The sequence below is a fragment of the Anomaloglossus baeobatrachus genome, chromosome 3, assembly GCF_048569485.1.
Source record: "Anomaloglossus baeobatrachus isolate aAnoBae1 chromosome 3, aAnoBae1.hap1, whole genome shotgun sequence".
Taxonomy (NCBI): Eukaryota; Metazoa; Chordata; class Amphibia; order Anura; family Aromobatidae; genus Anomaloglossus; species Anomaloglossus baeobatrachus.
This window is the reverse complement of record NC_134355.1, coordinates 647,459,121-647,486,891: the sequence shown is the minus strand read 5'-3', so window position 1 is coordinate 647,486,891 and position 27,771 is coordinate 647,459,121. Positions and strand designations below refer to the sequence as shown.

The 27,771-nt window shown below is 43.9% G+C and overlaps 1 protein-coding gene across 2 annotated transcripts in view; it reads right to left on the bottom strand.

Moving 5' to 3' along the window:
* KLHL29 (kelch like family member 29) overlaps positions 1 to 27,771 on the bottom strand; it is a 1,297,105-nt gene that overhangs the window by 91,691 nt on the left and 1,177,643 nt on the right. For both annotated transcript variants that reach the window (XM_075341153.1, XM_075341152.1), the window contains one exon: positions 8,563 to 8,756. In XM_075341153.1, the coding sequence (XP_075197268.1) occupies positions 8,563 to 8,756 (194 nt within the window). The remainder of the gene's footprint in view (positions 1 to 8,562; positions 8,757 to 27,771) is intronic.

Genomic DNA, 27,771 nt, shown 5'->3' with positions numbered 1-27,771 from the left:
CGGTATTTCTATTATCTTCCTTTTGGATATTTTTAGCACCGCGTCTTTAATAGCGTTATTATTATTATGATTTTTGCCATCATTCACTAGGCCGTAGGTTTTCCGTGTTGCATTTGCTTTAAATTACCGTCAATCACTCACATATGATTATGACTTCTATTAAAAAAAAGATTTGGCTCCGGGGATCCACATTCATCTTTACAGCCGCACAGTGTTGTTGATGCATAATGGCGCTCATATATTTAAAAAAAATATTTAAAAAAATAAAAATAAAATTCTTTATTGAATCTGTTTTGAGTATTTCCTGAAAGCTGTGAGGCAAATTCTTCACCTTAATTTTTTCTTTTCTTTTATTATTTTTTTTATTATTTTTTTTGTGGTTTTTTGCATCAGAACAAACCTGACAAAACACATTATCTCCATTTTTGTCGATCTGGCTGCGCTTTTGTTATGGAAATCCTTAAGTGCTTTATATTTTTTTTTTTGGTTCCAGGTAAAATGAACACAGAAGACTGTTTGCAGGTTGATTAACAAAACGTCCCCACTGTGATTTGTCTTACACCGGGCGCATCGCGGGACGGTGGTACGTTTATTATATGGCGGTAATGCTCCGGAGGATAATGTCTCATTAGGACACCGCCGGCTTCTGTTTTGCTATTCAGGACAGGACGCGCACAAAGGATAGATGCTGAAAAGGGTTCACGCACTTACAACAAACGCCAAAGTAATTATCCGCAGAGGTTTTCAATTCAATCACATGGCCGGCTCTCAGGACTGTGATCTGAATAAATACGTGTCCTCAGCTCCATGTATACACAATCACAAGACTGATCATTATTAATTATGCAAATTAATCAGATCTTACTTTGGACTGGCCATAGTACCTGGCGTTGCCCAGGATAGTGACTGTCTCTCTCCCACTCTTCCCTCTCTGTCTGTCTCTCTCCGCCTCAGACTGTCTATCTCAGTCTCTCTCTGTCTCTCTGTCTGCCTCTCTATCTGCCTGTCTCTCTGTCTGCCTCTCTATCTGCCTGTCTCTCTGTCTGCCTCTCTATCTGCCTGTCTATCTGTCTGCCTCTCTATCTGCCTGTCTATCTGTCTGCCTCTCTATCTGCCTGTCTATCTGCCTGTCTCCCTGTCTGTCTCCCTGTCTGTCTCTGTCTCTTTGTCTCTCTATCTTCCTGTCTGTGTGTCTCCCTGTCTGTCTGTCTCTGTCTGTCCCTCTTTGTCTGTTTCTCTCTCTGTATTTTTCTCTGTTTTTCCCTCTCTGTCTGTCTCTCTGTCTGTCTCTCTGTCTGTCTCTTTCTGTATCTCTTTGTCTTGCTATCTGTCTCTCTGTTTCTCTCTTTGTCTCTGTCTGTCTCTCTGTCTCTCTCTGTCTTTCTCTTTCTCTCTCTCTGTCTCACTGTCTCTCTCTCTGTCTGTCTGGATCTGTCTCTGTCTCGCTCTGTCTCTTTGTCTCTATCTCTGTCTGTCTCCCTGTTTCTCTCATTGTCTCTGCCTGTCCATCTGTCTTTCTCTCTCTCTGTCTGTCTGTCTTTCTCTGTCTCTCTGTCTGTCTCCCTGTCTGTCTCCCTGTCTGTGTCTCTGTGTGTCTCTCTCTGTCTCTCTTTGTTTCTCTGTCTGTTCTCTGTTTCTCTCAGTCTGTCTGTTTCTCTCTCTCTGTCTTTGTCTATATCTCTCCACCTCTCTCTGTTTCACTCTCTCTCTCTGTCTCTGTTTCTTTCTTTGTCTCTCTCTGTATCTCTCTCTATCCGTCTCTCTCTGTCTGTCTCTCTATCTGTTGTCCACCAAAATCATATTACCTCACACATAAGCTTCTTATACTAAGAATCTCCCTTGTTGCCTATAACAACCAATCACAGCTCCTAATAATGACTAGGAGCCCACAGCACCATTGACTTTAATGGAGGCAGGTTTTTGGTGAATAACTGTAAAACGCGGGTTCAATTTTCCCATCAAAACATAGTCTATGACGTTCCCTGAGTCAAATGAGGTGTCTGTGCAAAATTTTGTAACTGTAAATGCGATGGTGTGGATTCCTTTAGCGGACACACACACACACACACACACACACACACGCATACATACATACATACATACATACACACGCATACATACATACATACACACACACAGCTTTACATATTAGATTTCCTCACAATGCACTTTTCACACCTTATTGCCCCCTGTTTTTGCTGGGGAGGCTTTTTCCACAGCCAAAAACTGCTCTCTTGGTAGTAAAGAAGTTGCAGATTTTGCTGCTCCTTTTTGTTGTGGGTTTTTTTTGGCTGCATTTTTGGTTTGTCATTTGTCTTCAGTGCATGTTAATAATGTTAGTTTTATTTAGCACAAAAGCAGCAAAAATGCAGCCGTCACGTTTTTGCACCCTCACTTTGCATTCAGTGGTTAGAAAAAAACGCTGCAAAAACGCTGAAAGAACTGATATACTGCTTCTTTCAGATTTCGCTCAAGAAAAACAAAGCAATCGTGTACTGAAATCTCATCGCTTTTGCTGGTACGGCAAAAAGCAGCTTTTGATTTGCATAAAACTCATGAAAAAATGCAGCATAAATGTACTGTGTGAACATAACCTTATACAGATGGGGGTTTTTTAGGGTATGTTACTACATTGCAGATTTGGCTGCAGATTTTCTGCACTAAAAACTGCATCTCTTGGAAGGAAAAATGCTGCAGAAAAAGAGCCTGTTTTGGTGTTTTTCAATGCGTTTTTTATGCAGTCTAATAGGAAAAAACGCTGGTAAAAAACGCAGAAACACCTATTTGGTGCAGATTTTTTCTGCACCAAAATCTGCAAGGAAAATATCTGCAACGTGTGCACAGCACTACAGGATTCTCATAGATTTTGCTGCCATGCATTTTCATGACAGCATGTGACCGGAGCTTGTCACGCTGCCATTGTACTGTATACACTGTACTGGAGTGCGATGGATCCGCCAAACCGGCGAAAAGAAGGATGTGTGAAACTAGCCTAAAGGCCCTGTCACACACAGAGATAAATCTGTGGCAGATCTGTGGCAGATCTGTGGCAGATCTGTGGCAGATCTGTGGCAGATCTGTGGTAGATCTGTGGTAGATCTGTGGTAGATCTGTGGTAGATCTGTGGTAGATCTGTGGTAGATCTGTGGTAGATCTGTGGTAGATCTGTGGTAGATCTGTGGTTGCAGTGAAATTGTGGACAATCAGTGCCAGGTTTGTGGCTGTGTACAAATGGAACAATATGTCCATGATCTGCCAAAGATTTATCTCTGTGTGTGACAGGGCCTTAAGAGTACGAGCACACAGCGTCTTTTTTCAGATGGATTCCACCTGGAGTCTGTTTGAAAAGTGCTACAGAAACGTCAAAAAGACTGAACACATGCACTGCAATGTCAAAACAACTGTGGCTATGGGCGCACATACTTTTTTTTTTAGGAATCTTTGAAGCAGAAACTGAGAGGAAACTGCAAATCCTTCTCCAAGTCTAAGGCGGGCTTTGCACACTACGACATCGCAGGCCGATGCTGCGATGCCGAGTGCGATAGTGCCCGCCCCCGTCGCAGCAGCGATATGTGGTGATAGCTGGCGTAGCGAAAGTTATCGCTACGCCAGCTTCACACACACACTCACCTGCCGTGCGACGTCCCTGTGGCCGGCGACCCGCCTCCTTGTTAAGGGGGCGGGTCGTGCGGCGTCACTGCGACGTCACACGGCAGGCGGCCAATCAGAGCGGAGGGGCGGAGATGAGCAGGATGTAAACATCCTGCCCACCTCCTTCCTTCCGCATATCCTACGGAAGCCGCAGTGAGGCCGGTAGGAGACGTTCCTCGCTCCTGCGGCTTCACACACAGCGATGTGTGCTGCCGCAGGAGCGAGGAACAACATCGGACCGTCGCGTCAGCGTAATCATGGATTACGCCGACGCTGCACCGATGATACGATTACGACGCTTTTGCGCTCGTTAATCGTATCATCGAGCCTTTACACACTGCGATGTCGCATGCGATGCCGGAAGTGCGTCATTTTCAATTTGACCCCACCGACATCGCACCTGCGATGTCGCAGTGTGCAAAGTGCCCCTAAAGGCGGCTGTATAAAAACAGAGGGTTTTTTGCTACGTTTTTGGAGAGGAAACTGAGCATAAACTCCAGGTTTTTGAGGTTTTGTGTATCTGGGGAGGATCTGGCGAGTTTCCTTTCAGTTTCTGCTGGAAAAACTATTAGGCTATGTGCCCACGCTGCGGATTTGCCGCGGATTTACCGCGGATTTCCCGAAAATCTGCAGCAGCGGCACTTCCAAGCCATTTCAATGGCATTTTGGAAATGCTGTGTCCATGCTGCGGATTTTTCCGCTGCGGATTTGCCGCGGATTTTGATGCGGAAAAATCTGCAGCATGTCAATTGTTTGTTGCGGATTTTGGTGCGGATTTGGGTATAGAATGGGAAAAAAAAAAATCCGCATCAAAATCCGCGGCAAATCCGCGGCAAATCCGCGGGTGCGGATTTGCCGCGAAAGTCGCGGATTTTCAGGCAGAAAAATCCGCAGGTACATTCTACCGTGGACACATAGCCTTAATAACTAAGACTGAAACTGTAACAAGGGGCATCTTCTACATCTAGTGGTAATAAGGTTTCACCATAACCAGAGAAAGAGAAAGGATTCTTTACAGTAAGAGCAGTGAACCTGTGGAGTTAAGCCAGCTTTACACCTTACAATTAGGTATGCGATCTCGTATGCGATGTGACACGCCCAGGTCGCATATGCGATCTAATGAGATTGCACGTAGGTCGTTCATTTGCTGTCACACGTGCGTTAGTAGTCTATGTTAAATTGATCAATTTTGTGTGCGATCCTTTGGATCATGTGTTCTGTGACGTATGCATTGGGCACCTTTTTTTTTTTTTATTTATTGACTTGCCAAGCGTGTGTAATGTGTAGGGATGCGTTTTTACTATGTCATCTGCCGTTCAGCTCTGCTACATGGCCGCTGACAGCAGACACAGACAGCCATGTAGCAGAGCTGAATGGCAGATAACAGCAGACACAGACAGAGCCGCACTGTCAGAATGAACTCGGGTGAACCTCACCCGACTTCATTGTCATGCTGCGGCTCTGTCTGTGTCGCGTCCTGATTAGTGGTCACCTGTGAAGGACTCACCGGTGACCACTAATCTCCTGAGTAAGTGAATTGAGCAGCCCTCTGTCATATACTCACCGATCCCCGATCCCCGGCGCTGCACGGCGTTCACACTGCTCTGGCGGCTTTTACTGTTTTGAAAAAGCCGGCCGCCCATTAAACAATCTCGTATTCCCTGCTTACCCCGCCCACCGGCGCCTATGATTGGTTACAGTGAGACACGCCCCCACTCTGAGTGACAGGTGTCACACTGCACCCAATCACAGCAGCCGGTGGGCGTGTCTATACTGTGCATTGAAATAAGTAATTAAATAATTAAAAAAAACGGCGTGCGGTCCCCCCCAATTTTAATACCAGCCAGATAAAGCCATACGGCTGAAGGCTGATATTCTCAGGATGGGGAGCTCCACGTTATGGGGAGCCCCCCAGCCTAACAATATCAGCCAACAGCCGCCCAGAATTGCCGCATACATTATATGCGACAGTTCTGGGACTGTACCCGGCTCTTCCCGATTTGCCCTGGTGCGTTGGCAAATCGGGGTAATAAGGAGTTATTGGCAGCCCATAGCTGCCAATAAGTCCTAGATTAATCATGTCAGGCGTCTATGAGACACCTTCCATGATTAATCTGTAAGTTACAGTAAATAAACACACACACCCGAAAAATCCTTTATTAGAAATGAAAACACAAACACATACCCTGGTTAACCACTTTAATCAGCCCCAAAAAGCCCTCCTTGTCCGGCGTACTCCAGGATGATCCAGCGTCGCTTCCACCGCAGCTGCATGGAGGTGACAGGAGCTGCAGCAGACACAGCCGCTCCGGTCACCTCCACACAGCTAATGAAGACAGCCGGCGATCAGCTGAGCTGTCACTGAGGTTACCCGCTGTCACTGGATACAGCGGTGGCCGCGGGTAACCTGTATGTATATAATGTATGCGGCAATTCTGGGCGGCTGTTGGCTGATATTGTTAGGCTGGGGGGCTCCCCATAACGTGGAGCTCCCCATCCTGAGAATACCAGCCTTCAGCCGTATGGCTTTATCTGGCTGGTATTAAAATTGGGGGGGACCGCACGCCGTTTTTTTTAATTATTTAATTATTTATTTCAATGCACAGTATAGACACGCCCACCGGCTGCTGTGATTGGGTGCAGTGTGACACCTGTCACTCAGAGTGGGGGCGTGTCTCACTGTAACCAATCATAGGCGCCGGTGGGCGGGGTAAGCAGGGAATACGAGATTGTTTAATGGGCGGCCAGCTTTTTCAAAATAGTAAAAGCCGCCAGAGCAGTGTGAATGCCGTGCAGCGCCGGGGATCGGGAATCGGTGAGTATATGAGAGAGGGGGATAGACTGACATGGACAGAGAGTGAGGGACAGAGATAGTGACGGACTGACAAAGATTAGTGAATGACAGACATTGTGAGGCGCTTCAGAACGCAGCTTTTCAGCTGCGCTCTGAAGCAGACCTTTTTTAAGCTGCGGTGCAGAGCGCACACCTGCGCACATAGCATCACACATCAAAATCGTATGAGGGATGTCACACGTTACAATTCACTAGTTTCGTACAACAAAACGTCCAATGTATGAGGAATAAACGACGTGTATGCGATCACCGTATTTTCGTTCAATCTTGATCGCATGTAGGTTTCACACGCAAATATGTCACGAACGATGCCGGATGTGCGTCACTTACAACTTGACCCCGACGACGGATTGAAAGATCTATTGAAGTGTGTAAAGCAGGCTTTAGAGAGGGAATTTGGCTACAACCAGACTGGGGATTGCTTTACCTTCCTCTGAATTCACAGCATACAGAACAAAGTTTGTGACTCCTAGTTGTTGCTAATTAGAAGCACTACATCAATGACCAAATACTTGTTCATTTGCCCGTTTCCATTATAATAAAGGGTGCTTTACACGAGACAAACGATCGTGCGATAGATCGTTGGGGTCACGGTTTTTGTGATGCACATCTGGCATCGCTTGCGACGTCGGCCTGTGTGACACCTCCTAGCGACGCAGTATCGCTCACAAATCGTGAGTCATGTACTCGTCGCTAGGTTTCATAAAATCGTTTATGAAACATGGCGCCGGTTGTTCATCGTTTCCGTGGCATCACACGTAGCTCCGTGTGACACCACGGGAACGATGAACATCGCTTACCTGCATCCCGCGGCTCCCACCGACTATGTGGAAGGAAGGAGGTGGGCGGGATGTTTACATCCCGCTCATCTCCGCCCCTCCGCTTCTATTGGCCGGCCGCAGCGTGACGTCGCAGTGACTTCAGGAAGTGGATGTTCAGGAAGTGGATGTTCCACTTCAGGAAGTGGATGTTCAGGAAGTGGATGTTCAGGAAGTGGATGTTCCACTTCAGGAAGTGGATGTTCGCCGCCCACAGCGGCGTCGCACGGGAAGTAAGTACATGTGACGGGGGGTTAACGAGTTTGTGCGCCACGGGCAATCAATTGCCCGTGACTAGTGTTGAGCGGACCCGGATCAGCAAAATCCGGATCCGCACGGTTTGAGCGGCAGATTCCGACCCGGACGCGGGATTCCGGGTGCACGATTCGGATCAGTTTTGGGTTTTTTTCTCTCTCTCTCTCTTTCTTTCTATCTTTCTTTCCCTCTCTCTTTCTCTCTCTTTCTCTCTCTCTCTCGTCCCGGATTCCACACCCCATTGACATATATGGTGTCGGATTCCGGATCGGATCCGGACTTCTTTATCAACCCGCCGCGAATCCACATTATTCCGAGTCCGCTCAACTCTACCCGTGACGCACAAACGATGGGGGCGGGTACGATCGATCGTGAAATCGTCCCGTTTAAAGCAGGCTTAAGTTTATTGATGTTGTATAGATTGTTGGAGAGAGGTCATCAGGGCACAGGCCGTTACTAATTAAGATAATAAGGGATGAAGCCGAACAGGGCGTGGCTCCCTCTCTCCAAAGACCCTCTAGGAGTCACCCTGGACCACCTCCAAGGTGCACACACCCTCGATTAACACTGTAGGGTAAATCCCCCACATACGATAGATATCTTGCCCTGTCCCCCGTACACAAGAGTGCTCGGCATGTACTTTGAGAATATTTCCTGGCAAACCTTCGTCATAAGGCTCTGATGTATTCTTTGGTATAGGCATACAGTGGCATATGCCCACCATAAACTCAAGCATATATCATTTGTATAAATTGAGAAGGGAACAGGACAGTCCACTAGGCAATTCTGTAGAGAAAATATATGTGGACGCGATATGGACTCACCATCTAATTTTAGCCAAAAAAACCAGAATATTTTCAATAATTTTTAGTCTTTTTAGATACATTAGACCTAAACATTTCTGGTGAGACTCCATCTCTTCCAGGTCCAAAAAAAATGAAAATTAAAATTTTTAAGAGGATGTGACGTCCCATGGACCCTTACCGATCATAGGGGACTCTATAAAGCTCCAAGTGTTGGTCTGAGGCACATAGGACTGCAACACTCCGGCCGCCCTGCCAGCTTCATTCACTCCACCAAAGACGTAGATCTTCCCCCCGCACACAGTGGCTGCCGCAGAGTGGACCGGTTTGGGAAGAGCAGCTACCGTCTCCCACTGGTTGATAATTGTATCGTACCTAAGGAAAACAAGACAAATCACTGTTAGAAATAATGTTATTTGTACCTCAGGGGCTCGAAGTCGGGCTATGAAGAAGAAACATGATAGAGTGTTACGAGGATACTCTGCCGTATAAAGAGATGTCTCCACATTCTGCTGTACATATAAGACTCGACAGTGGATAACCTTGACCCATACATCCATCCATTTAACGGAGTAGAACTGAAGGGTTAGACCTCATCATATACAGAGTTCCCTATTTCCTTCTCCATATCATATCAAGATAAATCCCCCCTCCAAAAAAAAAAAAAAATTAAAAAGCAGTACTCACCAGTGGACCTTTCTTTCTGAATTTTTCTAAGAACATATTTAACAGATCAACAAGATAAAACTGTGTAGAACGCAAACAGTCAACAGATGTTTCGCAGTTTTCTCTAGTGCTTCATCTGGCCTCACTTGTCAAGATGCCAAGGCATGTTTTATACACTTCTTTTCAGGGCACCATGAATAACAGAATACTTAAAAAATTGCAATCCATTATCTATGACACTGCGGTAAGAAATGTATAAGGCTGCTTTACACACAACGATCTCATTAGCGATGTGACACGCCCAGATCGTTGTTACGATTTGCCGGTCATAGGTCATTTTGTAGCGGTCACACGTACACATCTCACAAACGACGCTACATCGTTCAGCGATATATTGTTTGATCAAGGCGGTCGTGTGGATGTTGTTCGTCGTTGGCAGGGTGTCAAACGTACCAATATGTCTGCTGCATTCCAAACGACAAACAATATTTTGAAACTGAACGACGTGTCAACGATCAACGATTTTCAACCGATTTGCGATCGATTGGAGTCGCACGTAGGTGCCACACGCAACAACGTCGCTAACGATGACGGAAGTGCGTCACGAAAACCGTGACCCCGACGACATATCGTCAGATAAATCGTAGCGTGTAAAGCGGCCTTAAAGGGAAGGTATCGCGGTTTTTTATTTTTGTATTAAAAATAGTGATTATGAAATCAAGTATTTCTAATACAAAATAAAAATCGCAGCTTATTTAGTTTTTATGTAATTCTTATTTTACTGGAGGCACTGGGGGCTGCCATGCTGGATTTGCCTTGTGTGTAACGACAGTAACTCCTTCCTTTATGGCAGCCCCTGTGCATAGACTCTGATAGTCGGGCTCCGACCCCTTGCCATACATTACAGTGGGCGTCTGCTGCGACGTGGACGCGCCCCCTGGGCTGTCCAGAACACAAGAGGGAGCAGTTCAGCGCCATTATTGTGGAGCTCACAGCGTGTGCTGTTTGCTCCACTTTACCCCTGTCAACCGCCGGGATGTGTGAGTACGGGCCGCCTCCCCTCCCCTCCCCTCCCTTCCCCTCCTTACTGTCTCTGATGACATCCCATCCTTCCGTTCTCCCCAGCCCCTGCTCTGCACCAGCTACTGCCGCCGCCGTTACCATCTCCAATGACACCCCCCTCCCTCCGTTCTCCCAAGTCCCCCCTCTGCCTGCTGCCGCAGTTCCCCCAGCTCTGCCCGCCGCTGCTGTGTGTGTGTGTGTGTGCGCGCGCGATTGTACAGGTATGTGCGATATCGTGAGTGTGTGTGTGTATGCGATCGGATGTGTGAGTGTATGCGATCGGATGTGTGAGTGTATGCAATCGGATGTGTGAAATGTCGGCCGGACGCAGGGGAGGATGGCATGCTGCACAGCTGCCTGGAGCGCCCACCGGAGGTCATAGGGAGGAATGATGTGTGTGTGTGTGTGTGTGTGTGTGGCACAAGGTCCCCATCAGAGTATACTGTCTGCAGGGTTGTGTATCTAATCCTATCCTGTGTGATACTATCTGCTGAGCTGTGTATCGAATCCTGTCCTGGGTGATGCTGTCTGCTGAGCCGTGTATCTAATACTGTTCTGGGTGATGCTGTCTGCTGAGCCGTGTATCTAATCCTTTCCTGTGTGATACTGTCTGCTGAGCTGTGTATCTAATCCTATCCTCTGTGATACTGTCTGCTGAGCCGTGTATCTAATCCTGTCCTGGGTGATGCTGTCTGCTGAGCCGTGTATCTAATCCTCTCCTGTGTGATACTGTCTGCTGAGCCGTGTATCTAATCCTATCCTGTGTGATACTGTCTGCTGAGCCGTGTATCTAATCCTGTCCTGGGTGATGCTGTCTGCTGAGCCGTGTATCTAATCCTCTCCTGTGTGATACTGTCTGCTGAGCCGTGTATCTAATCCTATCCTGTGTGATACTGTCTGCTGAGCCGTGTATCTAATCCTGTCCTGGGTGATGCTGTCTGCTGAGCCGTGTATCTAATCCTCTCCTGTGTGATACTGTCTGCTGAGCTGTGTATCTAATCCTATCCTCTGTGATACTGTCTGCTGAGCCGTGTATCTAATCCTGTCCTGGGTGATGCTGTCTGCTGAGCTGTGTATCTAATCCTCTCCTGTGTGATACTGTCTGCTGAGCCGTGTATCTAATCCTATCCTGTGTGATACTGTCTGCTGAGCTGTGTATCTAATCCTATCCTGTGTGATACTGTCTGCTGAGCTGTGTATCTAATCCTATCCTGTGTGATACTGTCTGCTGAGCCGTGTATCTAATCCTGTCCTGGGTGATGCTGTCTGCTGAGCTGTGTATCTAATCCTCTCCTGTGTGATACTGTCTGCTGAGCTGTGTATCTAATCCTATCCTGTGTGATACTGTCTGCTGAGCCGTGTATCTAATCCTGTCCTGGGTGATACTGTCTGCTGAGCCGTGTATCTAATCCTCTCCTGGGTGATGCTGTCTGCTGAGCCGTGCATCTAATCCTATCCTGTGTGATACTGTCTGCTGAGCTGTGTATCCAATCCTATCCTGTGTGATACTGTCTGCTGAGCTGTGTATCTAATCCCCTCCTGTGTGATACTGTCTGCTGAGCCGTGTATCTAATCCTATCCTGTGTGATACTGTCTGCTGAGCTGTGTATCTAATCCTCTCCTGTGTGATACTGTCTGCTGAGCCGTGTATCTAATCCTATCCTGTGTGATACTCCTGCTGTCCTTGGTGACACTTTAGGCATTTCTGGTCACCATGAAAATGGCTGTGCATTGTGTCCCTACATGTCATTCTCTGTTATCTGTTGTAAACACTCAGATTAGGAGGGGGGAGGCGACATCACACACAGGAGAGCAGACTCCTCCCACTTTACAGCAGGCTGTAATCTGAGCTTTTTATACAGTGGAAATTCAGTAGGATTTCAGAAGCTGCTCCCCCTAGTGTTTAACAGTGGAAAATATCAAACTTTTTAATTTTTTTTTTAATTTTGTACAATTAAAAAAAAAAATAATATTTAAACAAAACATTTAAACATTATTACTTTACATTTTTTTCAGTTATTATTATTTTTTTTTTTTTGACGATACCTTCCCTTTAAGAGATGCCTTGACATGAAACGCCAGATGAAGCGCTAGATAAAAGTGCGAAACGGTCGTTGTCTGATTACATTCTTCACAATTTAACTTTGTTGGCCTTTTAATCACGTTCTTGGAAATATAAAGGTAATAATCTCCAGTGGTGAGTGCTTCATTTACTTTTTTCTTTCCTTTTTGATGGAGCATGTTATCTATCTATAAATATAAGCTCAGCACTGCAAGGTTTCAGCAAAAGTGTAAAACCTTTTTCACTGCTCTGTGTTTGATGTAATACCTGATATAGGTCTGTTAGATTGTACCAACTGTTCTAATGCTTTTTTGGAATTATGCTTTTTAAACTGTACTTTATATGTGTTCACCTGTTTTTTTTACTATGTTCATCATTGTGGACGTGGTTTGGAGTTTCTAAATGTTTTCAAGTAAATTTATCAATTGCAACTTTTTAAAAGTTTTAATATTTTTTGAGCAAATGCATTCCATTCTGTCCCTGGAGTGATTTTATGTACGTGTTAAGGGTTTGCGCAAATTTTGCAATATTTTAGTGTAGTGTGCACCTAAATATGTTGTAAAAAAAAGTTAAATACAAAAATAAAGAGCATTTTAGTTTTTGAGACAAATTATTGAACCGCGTGCTCCATTTAAAAAAAAAATTGACGTAAAAAACATTAACAAGTATCACTACACAGAAAAAAAGAAAAGTGACGCAAATGATGAATCAGACTAATATGGTGTGCAATTTACGTCTAGCCCCCTCTGTCCATAGACAATAATGGATGTCTGGATTGTATACCAGATGAAGGATTTAGTTCCAAGCTTATTTTTTTTTTTAAGACAAATCTTTTGCTTGTCTTTTTTGCCCTAGAATGCTGTCATGGATTCTGTACTGATGGACCAGGGGTAGCCCCAGACTTGAGACCCTGTGCTGTTCCTCATCTTGAAGGTAAGCTTGATGGTAGCCAGGTCCGAGCCCCCAGCGTGACCATGTCTCCTGTCCGGCCCTGATCTTACTCTCCCCAACCCTGGGAGCAGGCCGAAAACCCAGTAACCAAACCCCCCAGAAATGACATGGACAAGGGAGAATGAAACCTCGTACACAATGCACTCAAACACAAAGGAGAGACAATATGTGTACGGGAGAATAAAGAAAAGAGTAGGAAATAAACTTAACAGGGGAACGTTCACACCACTCAGAAAAGCAACTATAGTTCACCATGCATGGAATAACTAATGAGATTGGGATCGCTGAAGCTATATTCGGCGGTCTCCCACTACAGTCACCAGCCTTAAATAGGAAGAGACCAGTTGTGGATGCTAATCAGCAACCTGGCTCTCAGAAGAGTTGCACACTGCTCCAAAAACAATTAACTCCTGGATGGCTGGGGGCAGTGAAACAACTCAGCCGAAGCCCCGCTGAGCTGAGCACTTGAGAGAGACCAGGTTGCCTGTCGGATTCTGGAATGTGAACAGAGTCCGACGCTATAGTACTAATCCGCGTGTGCGGATCCGAACAGCGCATGACACATGTTTTTTGAAAAATTCAAATGCACAAATGCAACAATTGCTTTTTTTGGTCTTTTTTATCCTTTCATTTTAAATAAAAAAAATCCTTTCAACAAGCCTGGAAATGTTGCAAATTAGTCTCTAACTCAACTGCATACACCCCACCACCCCCAGCCTCCCCCCCCCCACCCTCAAAACATTAGACATTTTGCGACATTTAGAAAAGTCTTACATACTGAACTGGCCAAAAACAGTTGAATAATGAAAGCAGTGCCCAAATTGTGAGACAAACCCCAAAATGTTAAGGATTGAAAAGATGATGGGAGGGGGCAAAAGCAGTTATCATTTGCTACAAATGACATACCAGGGTGTTTTCATCTCTTGGTGATATTGCTTTTTATGAGCAGACCTTTACAGAACACTTTCTAAATAAAAGGAACATGTAAACACCATTTTAATATGTAGAAGTAGTGGTATGGCTGTATAGCTGCTTGTCTCCCAATAAAAACGATACGTTTTTTGTTGAAATCCGATGTACCAGTCAAGAGAAATATGTTGTAGAAGCTATATGCAAATCTGTCTGGAAGTGCACTGGGGGCGTGTCTGTGACCCTGAAGAAGCAGTCATAGTGCTCTGACACACCCCCAGTGCCTGATTTGAATATAACTTCTACAACAGATTTCTCATGACTGGAACATCGGATATTGGCACAAAAGGTGTCATTTTTATTGAGGGGCAAGCGCCTACTCAGCTGTATCACTACTTCAATAAGTAAAAAAGTAGTCAGATTTCCTTTAAGTGGACATTATAATACGCTGGGCTGAGTTTAATACTCTGCTAAATGCAAATGAAAGTCCGCACTAGGTAACTGATCCTGTATAATGTATTCTCCAATAAACCTAAAACAAAGACGAGTTTTTATTTATTTATTTTCCCCAAATTAGCCGGTATATGGCATTCAGGACACATCCGCACTCGGTCCGCAGTCTTTCCTTGAATACATCTGACCTTTCCTCGATCTCTTCTTGTAAATCAATAAGGCAGCTCTCCAGCAGTGACTATACAGGGATACGCTGTTATTCTACTTAAACATTTTATTCAGTGGTACTGATCAGATCCGTTAAATAGTACAACATGATGTCTCTCTCAGACAAGCCATTAATTGGTTCGCCTAAGCCGCCCTGCTTAAAAGGAGCCTTTTTAGTCTGACTTGCGGAGGTGAATCATACACTCCAGCTCTTTAGCTCAAAAACAACTGTGTCTCTTCTAAAAATTAAATGTGTGTGCTTTGTATGGAGAGGGAGTGCAGGATTAGAAAATAGATGTCTGTTTTCTTACAAACACAGTGCCACAACTGTCCACAGGTCACACGTGGTAGGGCAGCAGCTCAGCTCCATCTACTTTAAACAAGATGCAATACCAGACTTAACCTGTGGACAGGTGTGGCACTGTGTTTCAAAGAAACTCAAGTAAAGAGGAAGCGCAGATGTGTTCACATCAATAGCATAAAGCTCAATGTGCTTAGTTGTGGGTTATTTTCTACTCTTTCTTTTAGAAAGAAAATAAATTAATTCGCTGAGAATTAAAAGTACTTTAAAGGGAACCTGTCACCAGGTTTTCCCCTAAAAGCTGCGTCCATCACCAGTGATCCCTTATATAAACCATTCCAGAATACTGTATATAAGAGCACAGGCCGCTCTATAACATAAAAAACACCTTTATAATACTCACCTAGGGGGCTGACTGGTCCGATTGGTGTCGCTCCTCTCGGTCTAGCGCCTCCTCTCTTCTTGCCGTCCTTCGCCATCCTGCGTCATTCAAAGAGAGGCCTCCATTGCGCTCCTGCGCATGCGCACTTTGATCTTCTCTGCTGAGGGCAGAGCAAAGTACTGTAATGCGCAGGTGCGAGGAAAGGTCAAACACCACCCACGCATGCGCACTACAGTACTTTGCTCTGCCCTCAGTCGGGCAGATCAATGTGCGCATGCGCAGGAGCGCAATGGAGGCCTCTCGATGAATGACATAGGATGCGTCATGCATACGGGGCTGGGTAGAAGGACGGCGAGTGCAAGAAGAGAGGAGGTGCCGGACTCAGACCAGCGACACTAATCGGACCATCCCCTAGGTGAGTAATATAAAGGTATTTTTTACATTCTACAGAGCAGCCTGGGCTCTTATACAGTATATAGTATTCTAGAATGCTGTATATAAGGGCTCACTGGTGATGGCCGCAGCTTATAAGGGAAACAGGTTCCTTTAAAAGTCTCTAATGTGCATGACACTTCACTTTTCCTCATACACTACTCTTTCTTCCTCACGGCTGCCCTGTCACGTGCTGGCTGTACAATTTGGACAGTGTTTTATGTCTTTCACAATCTTTAAGGCTAGTCTGATTGGTGTGACATCCTCTCACAATCCAGATTCACCCCAAAGTGGCTGCTGCATTCCCTATCTCTGCTTTTACACAGGCTATAATTGGCTCTGTGGCACTGTCATGTGATGCAAAAGCAGCAAGGTATTATGGGGAAACCCGCTTAGCAGCAACTATGGTCAATCTTCTGCAATGGGAACCAAGGTGGATACAAGGCCTAAACTCAATATGAATGCCCCTCTTCACAATGGAGTAGCATGGTAGCTAAGCTTAGTGGTTAGCCTTGTTTTCCCAAGTTCTAGGTGGATATATTGCCAAAACTCAATACGGAAACCCTAGTCACCACAGTGGGGTAGCACTATGCCTTAGTAGTTGGCATTGTTACCTGGGGGTCCTTGATTCGATCTTGACAAAGGGCAATATCCATTTTCTTCACACTTCAAAAAACATACTAATGGTTATATCTGGAATATAGATTATGAGCCCCAATAGAGACAGGTACCAATGCCAGTAATGGCAATCTCTGTACAGGGTTGTGGAATATATTGGAACAATATACATAAATAATGTTGCCACATCCCTACCATGTTGGGAAAGTAATGGCAACCCCTTCCCATTTTTTGTAGGTATCGTGTTGGACTATTGCTGGGTGTATTTTATTCTGGACGCTATCGATGCTCTTTGAAACTATAACTGGCTATAACTAATGTAATATCTATCTGAATGATGGAGGTTGGGGAGGATCGGTGGTCTCGTTGGCAATGATGGCACAACCCCAGTGGTCTATGAGTAGATGAACTTAGATAGGAGATGACAACTGGTGCTTTTAAAACTCTATGAATATGGGATAAGAAAAGAGGAGGGGGAGTTAGATGCAGTGCAGACAATCTGCTGCAAGTTCTCCTTAGAGCTTTATAAGAACCAACAATCATCTAAGTAATGAGAAAATCTGTATTCACTGAAGACAGATTTTACTGATGAATTAACAATTTTGAGAATGAATGATCAGACCAGGAGGAGAAAAAAGCAGATTTCTCTGATAAAATATGTTGACAAATGTTCTTATTTTCACATGTACTATTGATTTATGTAAAAAAAAAAAATAAAAACAACAGTTATTTAAGCTTTTATGATTATTAGTGACAGGTCTTTGGGTCACAATGCAATTTTATTCTTACTCATTCGTAGTAGGACTAGTATACGAATGGGAAAAGGCTGAGTTAATAGCATGTATTACTGAAAAGAAGCTGTAGCAATCCTACCATTTAGTGAAAAATAATATCAGCTGCTTCACTTGATGGCCTATAAAAACAAATCTCATTACCAAGGTGCCACACAAGAAACATCTCATGATGGACAAAACCAGTGAGCTGTCGCAAGACCTTCGCAACCGTATTGCTCCAAAACATACTGATGGCAATGGCTAAAGAAGAATCTCTAAACTACTGATAGCACCCGTGAGCACTGATGTGGCCATAGTCCAGACATAGAAAGAACATAATTTCACAATAAACCGGCCTGAAACAAAGGAGTTAAAATAATTATCAGAAGAGTTGTCCAAGAGCCAAGGACAACCTGTGGAGAGCTACAGAAAGACCTAGAATTAGCAGGTACAATTGTTTCAAAGAAAACAATAAGTAATGCACTTCCCCTCCATGGCCTGTATGCACACTCACCACGCAAGACTCCATTGCTCAAAAAAAGCAGGTTCAAGTGCATTTCAAGTTTGCTCAACAACATTTACAGAAGCCTAAGATATACTGAAGAATATAATCTGGTCAGATGAGACCAAAATTGAACTCTAATTACTTAAATTGTAATTTTTCATTATTACGCAATTTATGGACATCTATGGATTGATTGTTTTGCCTGTGTCGATTTTTGATTACGAAAGAGATGTCATCAAATCATGTATAGTAGATGAACTGAAAGTACCAAAGATCATGGGCTTAGTTATAGGTATATGGAAGGTGATGTCACGTCCAGATTCCTATGTAGTATATAAAATTAAAATGTTCAGTAAGTCGTGTGATAGTTCATAGGGCCTGTTTAGACTGTGCTTAAAGAATTAGGTTTTTTTGGAGTGGATCCTCTCGAAAACATTCCCCAAAACCATTTTGAAAACTCTCCCTATTAATTTCTATGGAAAATTGATTTTCTGTTCATGAGATTTTGAGCTTGATTTCTTTTTTTTTTCCTGAAGAGTTCATCTTCTGAAGCCAATACCCCGGAGACTACAACTACAATATTGTCCTGCCGCTTTGGAATATTTTATATTGTTTGGTTTTGTATTGTTGCTGATTATTCTTTCTTTTGGTCTTACGAACGAAAGATGGTGTGGTGGTGGTTGTCGATGCCCGAGGTGGGTACTTTGGCTGGCATACTATTTCCGGTATGTGGAGTGTTAAACTATTAATGGGCATTATAAAAAAAACAATGGTTCATGAAGCTGTGACCAACTTCATTCAACAAATATCAAAGTGTCCGTGTGGAATGTGTCTTATTGAATTTCAAGATGTATTTATACATTAAGGAAGGTAGTTGGGCTCCCAGAAGTCACCTGGGGAGTTAAGCCTGCAGCAAGAAGACAGGAAGTATCTAGCAGTGACCCAGGGGATGCTGGGAAGCAGAAAGTGTGTATTTGACTCCGCAAAAGGAAATAAGTTTCTGTTTGTCTCTTTGCAAAAAAGGAGCAGTGCTCAGAAAAGTGTAGTGTATGTATCCTAAGAAAAGTGAAGCTACAAATATCTGCCAGTTCAGGACAGATACTGTCAGGAGTGGAAAACAGCTCAGGATAGTTGAAAAGCAAACTCTGTGCAACAGAAGTATAGTTGAAAGAAGTGATTACAACAGTAAGATACAGTAGAACGATATGGTGCAGTGTTCTGATTTGTGTACATACACTGTGTAAGGAGAAAGACTCTGTGTAAGGAAAGAAGATAATCTGTGAACACACTGTGATGTATGTTATCATGGAAGCCCTGGGTGAGGATTGTTAAAGCCTTTCATCTACTACTGTGTGCTTGCTGGAAACTGTACATCAACTCATGTATGGAAGCTGCTGTTTAACACTAGAACTACTGAGGTAGTCATTTTGACTACTTTGCACCATGTATTTCTATATAGGTGTCACGAGTCCAGTAGTTCTAGTGTTAAGTGTGTCTTGGTTTAATCCTCCAAATTTCCAAAGAACTCATAGTTAGTTTACCCAGCCTCTCTGTACAGAATGGCGAACATACAACAAAATCAATCTATATAAGGTATAGCCAATAGATAGACCACAACCTGATACAGGGAGGCAATCATCAGGGTGAGTTTCTTACAATAAGTGACATCACAGTTCCAGGCACAGTGATACCAGACCACACCACACCAGAATTGAGGCCACATGGCTTTGTAAAGATAAATAGACCACAAATGGAAGAGTGTGCCTTGTATAATATGTCCTTACAAAAAAATTAGCTAATGAGGAGTAAACATGCCCAACAGGTGGGTGTTGACCCTATTTAATTGTTAGAGCCCTTATTAACGGATAGGCCAACCTAGTAGTGACTGCTCAAGCCTGGAGCCATGGGTGTGGGTTCCACTTCAGGAGGGGCCTTGACCTTTTTTCACCAAAGGGAGAGGTAAGTAAAAAGAAGAAGGTGACGCCTGAAGTGGTACTTTCGATCTACCAAATAGATGCAATAAATGACCCTTTCTTTGGGGCAGTCTAGATTGGTTGCGTATTTTGAGGACACACTCTCCTTCTATCCAGTTAAACAAGTAATTTAATTTATGCTTGTACTTAAATATGGTTATCTGGTTATTTCAAAATAGATGACCTATCCTCAATAAATGATAGTAGGGAGGTCAGACTCTTGGCATCTCCACCGATCAACTGTTTAAAGGCCAGCCTAAAGGTTCAAAGACACATCAGAGTAACGTTGGCTGAACCTACCGGATTATCCTAACATCTAATGGAGTATGGGGACTCTTCCCCAATGACTGATGTCAGGATAGAGAAGGATCTGGCATATCAATTTTAGGACTGGTGATCTTTTTGGCCTCCAGAGGATAAGCTCCCACCAGAGAAGTCTAGCAGTGTCTCTCTCATGACGAACACAAGACCACTCTACCAACTAGAGAATTCCAGTGTAAAAATTCTGTGCCGAGCTCTTTAATACAACTGATTTTTTTTTTCACTTGTTCCTTATTTCTTTTGTAATTCATCCTACAGACACGTTCAAGATGAGCGCTCACTGAGCAAATGATTACAAGATGGTAGCGTGCTCCTGCCTGGACACGGGATCACTGATACACCATCAGAGCGCTAAATTAGTTTTGCAGTCAATGGTATTTGATTTGATTGGGTTGGTGACCGTAAAGATGTACAGTTAATAAACTGTAGATGAAGATTCATTTTAGACAATGCCATGAGTTCAGTTGCATAGCTTTTTTTTTCTTTTGCTTCCGATATAATAACGTGGCAGTGATTCAAAAGCATCTTGTAAAATGAGTCGGGAAGACGGCAGAAATGATTATGCTTTTAGCTGTCAAGTATATCTGTTTAATGTTCTGCTCTTTCAACTTGCACTTTCTTAAAGATGTGGAACATATTTGCAGCATTCCTTGACATTGTGCTTGCGTCAACTCATGGGGAAGCAATGTGAGAGCTGACATGTGAGGCACAAGCTGCCTCGCTCCTCGCAGTTCGATCTTCGCAGTATTTATGCTTTTGCAACCATATTTAGTCATTTTCCTCAATGTACAATTTTTAATCAACTTTGCAAATACTCCTGATTGCATATACGGTAATTCTTTGTACAGATGAACGAGGCACCTTCAGGTATCTGGAAATTGCACCCAAGGATGAACAAGTCTACAGTTCTTTTCCTGAGATCTTTGCTGATTTCTTTTGACTTTCCCATGATGCTACACAAAGAAGCAGTGTGTTTCAGGAGTGCATTAAAATACATCCACAGGTGCGTCTGTAATAACTCAGATGTTGCCAATAAACCTATCAGAAGCTTCCAAAGACATGACATCATCATATGGGCTGTCCCATATTGTTTAAAGCCATAGTACTTTTAGTGTATGTAAATTTTTGTTTTGACTTTGCAGAAAGTAATAAAAATGCCTTCAAACATTCTCTCTCTCATTATTCTGACATTTGGCAAATATAAATAATTTTGGTTCCTAATTGACCTAAAACGGGAAGGGTTTATTCTGATTTCATGTCAGACAGAGAGAAAAACATGCAGATGTGTCTTTATAGATAGTGGATGTAAACTTCTGGTTTCACCTTTATTTGCCATGAAACAGAAATGTATGCTCTATAGAGTATAGTACAGTATATTAAAGGAGCCAGGAATGGGTCAAAAAATAAAAAAAAGATTATACTCATGTGTCTTAGAGCCACCAATCAGATGTCCTGCAGCTTACGATCCCCCACTTGCTCTGAATCGGTCATTGATGAGCTGTGACAGTTGGACAGGTAAGGTACAGGCCTAGGACAGGTAAATATAATCTTCTATTATTCTTTAATCTATTCCCAGGCCTAGGAAAAAATCTAGCAAAATGGAAAATGGTGGCTGCTTTTGTGAAGGATTCATGCGATTTGAGTCTGGATTGAGTTGGATTCTGGGGACCAAATTTTTAGGGAAACTCGTAATAACTTGCTCATCTCTACTCCTGGTTAAAAAACAAAAATCCTAGTGTTTAGTGTATACAGTTCCCACCCAGACCAATGTATCTCCCTAGCTATAAATTACTAACAAACCAGGGACAATAGGGAGGCTAGTAGGGAGTAACACATGACTGCAGAACTCAGGTGTGATTTGAGAGCTCTTTAGCACCAACTTTAAAAGAGCTCAAAACAGTGGCGTATCACCAATGGCAGCAGACCACGTGGCCACTGGCGCCGGGCCCTCTCTGCCCGACATTGCTTGTTTAGTTGAAGGAAATGATAAAAGAGGGAGCGGTCCGATCTCTCCTCCATCACTCTCCCGCTGTGTCTGAGCTCTGACAGCTCAGTGCAGCAGATGCAATGACATCACTATAGTGCATACACTACGCCGAGATGTGCCGAGCTGCAGAACACTTGTTACACAGACCTGAGCAGAGGAGGAATGGGACAGGTGAGTGTTTATTTATTTATTAAATCAATGAGAACACTGTAGGGGTCATTATACTATTTGGAGTGTTATGGGATGCATTATACTCTATGGAAGGCTATGTGGGGTTAATTAGACTATAAAGAGACTATGTGGGGCCCATTATACTGTATGGAGACTATGTGGGGGCCATTACACCGTATGGAGGACTATGTGGGGGCCATTACACTATATGGAGGACTATGCAGGGCTCATTTTACTGCATTGAGGACTCTGCAGGGCTCATTTTACTGCATTGAGGACTCTGCAGGGTCCATTATACTGTATGGAAGAATATGCAGGGTCATTATACTGTATGATGATTAGGGGGGTACAGTATACTATATAAAGGACTAGACTGGGCTATTCTACTGTACGGAGGACAATGTGGGGCCTATTATATTGTATGGAAACTATGTGGGCGCCATTATACTGTGTGGAGGGCTAATGGGGACATTTATAAAGTATTGAGGGTTGTGCTGGGGCAGTCATACTGTCTGGAAGGGTGTGGAGGACATTATACTGTATGTAGACCCATTATACTGAACAGAGGACTGTGTGGAGGTCAGAGTTGGGGCATCATATTGTGTTGGGGTCACCATACTTTGATGAGGGTATTACATCATAGTGTACGTGTGGAATTCACTATGGGGATATCATACTGTGTTTGAGGGGGCTCTTTTACTGGCACCATACTTTATGGGCAATGAAAGCTGAATCTAGGGGCTTGAATAAGAGGAAAGTTACTTTGTAAGGGCTGCAAAATTGCAAGTTACCATTTTTTTCGTCTTTGGAGGGTGGGGCCAAATTGAATCTTCTGCTATGGGGCCCTATGAGTTCTATGTACGTCTCTGGCTCAAAATATTGATGGCCTATCCTTAAATTCACTGGTTACAGTGCAATGCACCAATGAGGCGGGCACGCTGTGGACTGATAGGTGAGGGTGCTGGGAGCGGGATTCCAACCTATCTAGTACACAGTCAAACAATGTTGAATTTCCAAGAACTGTCCTGATTTTTTAGATATAGTTTTGACAAATTCAGAAAAGGAGTGGGGTTTACATAAACCTTGCACCCCATAATAGGCAGTCCCACATGGTTTGCTGGGGTTCTTCGCGGGATTGGGGGTGGAACTTAAGCATTCCCCATTTGCCGAGATAGAAAAGGCTTGACAGATTCTTCTCGCGGAGCAGATATGCCCCCTTCCTGGTCCTTCAATTTTAGAATCATGGGGTCTCAGATTTTGGATGTTGCCCACTGATCAGAATCAAAGTTATCCGAGGGGAAAATACTGTTAATGATGTTTGAAGTTTTAGAATTGCAAAAATGACAAAAAAGGGGTTTATCGGCATTTCCCATTATCGCTCCCATTGAGAAACATCACAGTCAGCCCGTCATAATATTGGCTTGGCTCAGTCACCGCTGAGCCATGGCAGGTTCCTATCTACTAGGTACAGGTCATGGGAGCGGTTAATTCTATTCTGCCTCATTTCGGAGGACAGGTTGCTATATCCTGGCGCTGCACCTTCACAACATTGCCAGTAATAGTTTCAGCATGCATGTCTGGCTCTTGTGAGTGTACCTTGATCCGTCCTGTTTCCCTGCTACCCTGTCCTGACCAGAGTCCTCTTTGTATCGTTCGTCCATCCCTGTATCCTGACCTCCTGATCCTGCCCATAATCTTCCCCGTCCTGTCTGTCTTACCCCAGTTCCGACCTGTGACTTTTCCCTGTCTGTTACTTATATCTCCTGGCTCTGACCTGTATGTTGGCTCTTAACCTCATATCCGGTTCTCCCTCTTGTTGTTTACGTGAACTCTCGACTTCTGACCCCTTGGCTTCCACCTGACCTCTATTTGGTCTCTCCTTTGCTATTGATGAGACCTTCTGTTGCAGACCCGGCTTGTTGACTATTCCTTCGCCCTCTTGTGGACTTGTCTGCTAACTGCACACTGAAGCTGCACCTCCAGCTAGCTTCAGTGCTCCCATAGTACAACGGGACACAGCCACCCCCAAAACAACCAATGAATAATACACTATATTTTGCAGAAAATTATAAATTATGTGACAATTTGTTTAGATGAAACGCATTTTGTTCATTTTGCCAACCCAGGAATGGTAGGAGCTGGACAACAAGGCAAAGGAACAATATGTACAGGAGACAGCTACCCATTCTGCAAATATACAGCTATAAGGTATTCTGAGATGCCGGTTGTGCCGCTATAATAAAATACAGATGCCAGTGAAAGGTGTTTGAAAATATTACAAAACACTGAAAGTAACAGAACGATGAAAGATTTCTATAAAACCGAAATAAACACAAATCTCCAGACATGAAATTTCTGTATGAGCAGAGAATTAAATTCGGCTGCGGCACCGGTAGAGAGGAGGCCGGAAATAAAAGCTCTCTGCTCACACATCCATTCTGAGCAATCTGAAGATCATTTGCAATATTGCCAACGAAATGATCACAATTCCCGGCACATCCAGCCTGACCATGAATGGAGCTTCAGTCATCAGCGATCAGTCAGTGAATGGAGCTCCAGCAATTTCGGCAATTTATGGCTAAACTCTATCCCTGTGCGCGCAGACACCTGCAATATTTAACAGAGCAGGGACCCGACCTGGACGGATACTCCTTTTCTGGCTGTTTCTACACATTTGTCAAGATTAATTTCCCTCTCAAGGAAACTAAAACCTCAAGAAATAATTTATAGCGTTTTGATGCTGTTGGAAATGAGAAGTTTCCCAGAAGTTAGAGCGGCTTCAATTTAATCCATATACTTCAAAATTGAATTATTAGTGATTCCTCCCCATACTGTCTATTCATACCTGACAACTTTTTGGGAGGATTAAAACTCTGGTGAGACCATGAACATTTTGATGACCATGGCCTATTTTCCATGTCACACCCTACACCTATTCCAATTGCTTTGGCTGTGTGCGGGTGTCATGGAGGTTTCCCTTTTTCTGTAGTTTTGTTAGTGTATGTTTCGTGTTCGGCATGCACCTGTTCACATTTGTCTGTTATGATGTGCAGTCAATTTTTCTCATTTCCCTTTTTCTGGAAGTCTCCCATATGGTCATGAAGAGTGGGAGAATGAATGCCAAACTTCTGCAGGAAAGTCGCTTAAAAAAAAGTGTGCTGTCATAGCTAGGCCCTGAGGGATATAGCCTATAGCCGCAATACACTGCCAGAACTATAATAGGAGGATGCTGGGGAGAGCCCGTAAATAGTGGAAACTTGTAAGATGATTCAAAATTACTTTTCCTACCAACCCTTTTGAAGAGAATCTGGCCTCTTAAAGCACCACTCCAGGGTTTTTGTTAATTTCACCTCTGGAGTGGTGCTTTAAATGTAAGTCCCCTGCCCCAAGCTATACTCACCTTCTGGTGTCTTCATCTGTTATATCATCGCCGCTCCAGTCAGTCTATGGCATTTTGTGACCTGCCGGCTGCTCCGGCATCACAAATCAATAAACGTCTATGAGAGCCTCGGTCTGGCTCTCGTAGACTTGGCAGCTTTTCTGTAATTTCTGACTTCCGACCAGTCAGAAGTTACAGACACTATATGGTGCCGCGGGACTGCAGCGATGCTGAAAAAAAGATGAAAATGCTGGAGATTGAGTATATTACTAAGAGGAGGTGACTTAGATTTAAAACACCACTACAGAGCTGAAAAAACCCCAAAATGCTTGAGTGGTGCTTTAAGTAGCTTTCAGTTCCAACTTGGCCTTATTTTAATTGCACTTGTTTATGTTGTTGTGTCCATTCGTATTATTGTATTCTGTGTATATTGTGCCTCTGTGAAAAATGCAGAATGATGTTAAAGCTCCAGTAGTCCACCAAGGGGTTGCCTGAAGTAAGACTGGGCAGAGAGCATATTGGCCTTTTCAGAGTCTGCTATCCCACCACTCAAGGTCAGTTGCAGAAGACATGCGGACCTGGTAGGAGCAACCATGCCAGATAGCCCATGACTTGTAAATAGGTATAAAACACATCTGAAGGTGTTCTTTTGCCCCTTTTTTCTGGAGTGGAGGTTGTATCGGTGACGTTCCTGGGCAGAGAGCGTATTGGCCTATTCAGGAGCTGCTTTCCCACCACTTAGGGTCAGTTGCAGAAGAAATGTGGATCTGGTAGGAGCTACACTACCTGATAGCCAACGACTTGTAAATGGGAATAAATCACATCTGAAGGTGTTCTTTTGGCCTGGGTTTATGGAGTGGAGGTTATATTGGTGACTTTTCTGGGCAGAGAGCAGATTGGCCTATTCTGCTTTCCCACCACGCAGGGTCAGTTGCAGAAGACATGTGGACCTGGTAGGAGCTACACCATCTGATAGCCCATGACTTATAAATGGGAATAAATCACATCTGTAGGTGTTCTTTTGCCTTGGGTTATTGGAGTGGAGGTTGTATCGGTGACATTCCTGGGCAGAGAGCAGATTGGCCTATTCATGGCCTGCTTTCCCACCACTCAGGGTCAGTTGCAGAGGAAATGTTCACCTGGTAGGAGCTATGCCACCCGATATGGCCTACAGCTTCTAAATGAGAAAAATCACATCTGAATGTGGTTTGCCGCCCTGGATTCACAGAGAAGATATTGCCATGTCATCCTGGAAGGAGTACAGGAAGAGACCATATTAGTAGAGAACCAACCCATAAGGAGTGAAGAACTGGGGAAAATAGACATCTGCTCTGGTGTCTCGGTGGTCAAAAAATGGACCCACGAGGGAGGGCCGGAAGAAACTGACCCCTGAAGACACATGGACTTGTAGTCACCAGTGGGCAGCAAATGACTGCTGCCTGAAGTAGGCTGACAAGTCTAAAGGCCAGACAAGCTGTGCGGTACATAGCTTTCTTCACAGCCACAAGTTAGCATGGCAAGTCAGAATGCTTCATTGTGTGTTTGACAGCTCTTCCGATAATTTTGTACATTTTTCTTTTTTAGATATTAGGATGCAGCAAACATTTTCCAATTGAGATACGAGAAAGAATGGGTGCTATTGTGATCTTAACGAGCACCTTTATTGTCATCGAGACAAAGCAAAAAATAAATACCGGTAACAATTCTTAAAAGCTCGCAGCCCACCTGATCTCAGACAATCAATACATTTATCACTTAGGCTCCAATTTTCATGAAATTGTCAGATACCAGAGAGAAAACCAAGCAGCCTGTATTTTTTTTTTCACCCCAAGAGACACAAAAGTCTGCCGTTTTGCGTGAAAATTTCTGACAGTATCCTTCGCTGCCCACCATATTGATCTGTGCATTAATACTGTGCACAGGTGGCAGACTACAAGATGAAAAGTGACTCACACATCGATTTGTAGAGTGAAAATTTCCTTCGGCTGTGGCTGGGCATTACTGAGAGAGCTCAACAGATGCCACGTCGCTGCAATATAATGTTCTCAGACATCTTACTGCCCGGTAGGGAGTCGGCCTCAGATTCATCTCAGTAGGTGGCACAAGGTGCGCTCATACCAAGGTTACTAGGAAATAGATCAATGAGCAATGTATGTGGTGTTGTATCAACCTGCACATTTTAAAACAGGGGTCGGGAACCTTTTTGGCTGAGAGAGCCATGAATCCCACATATTTTCA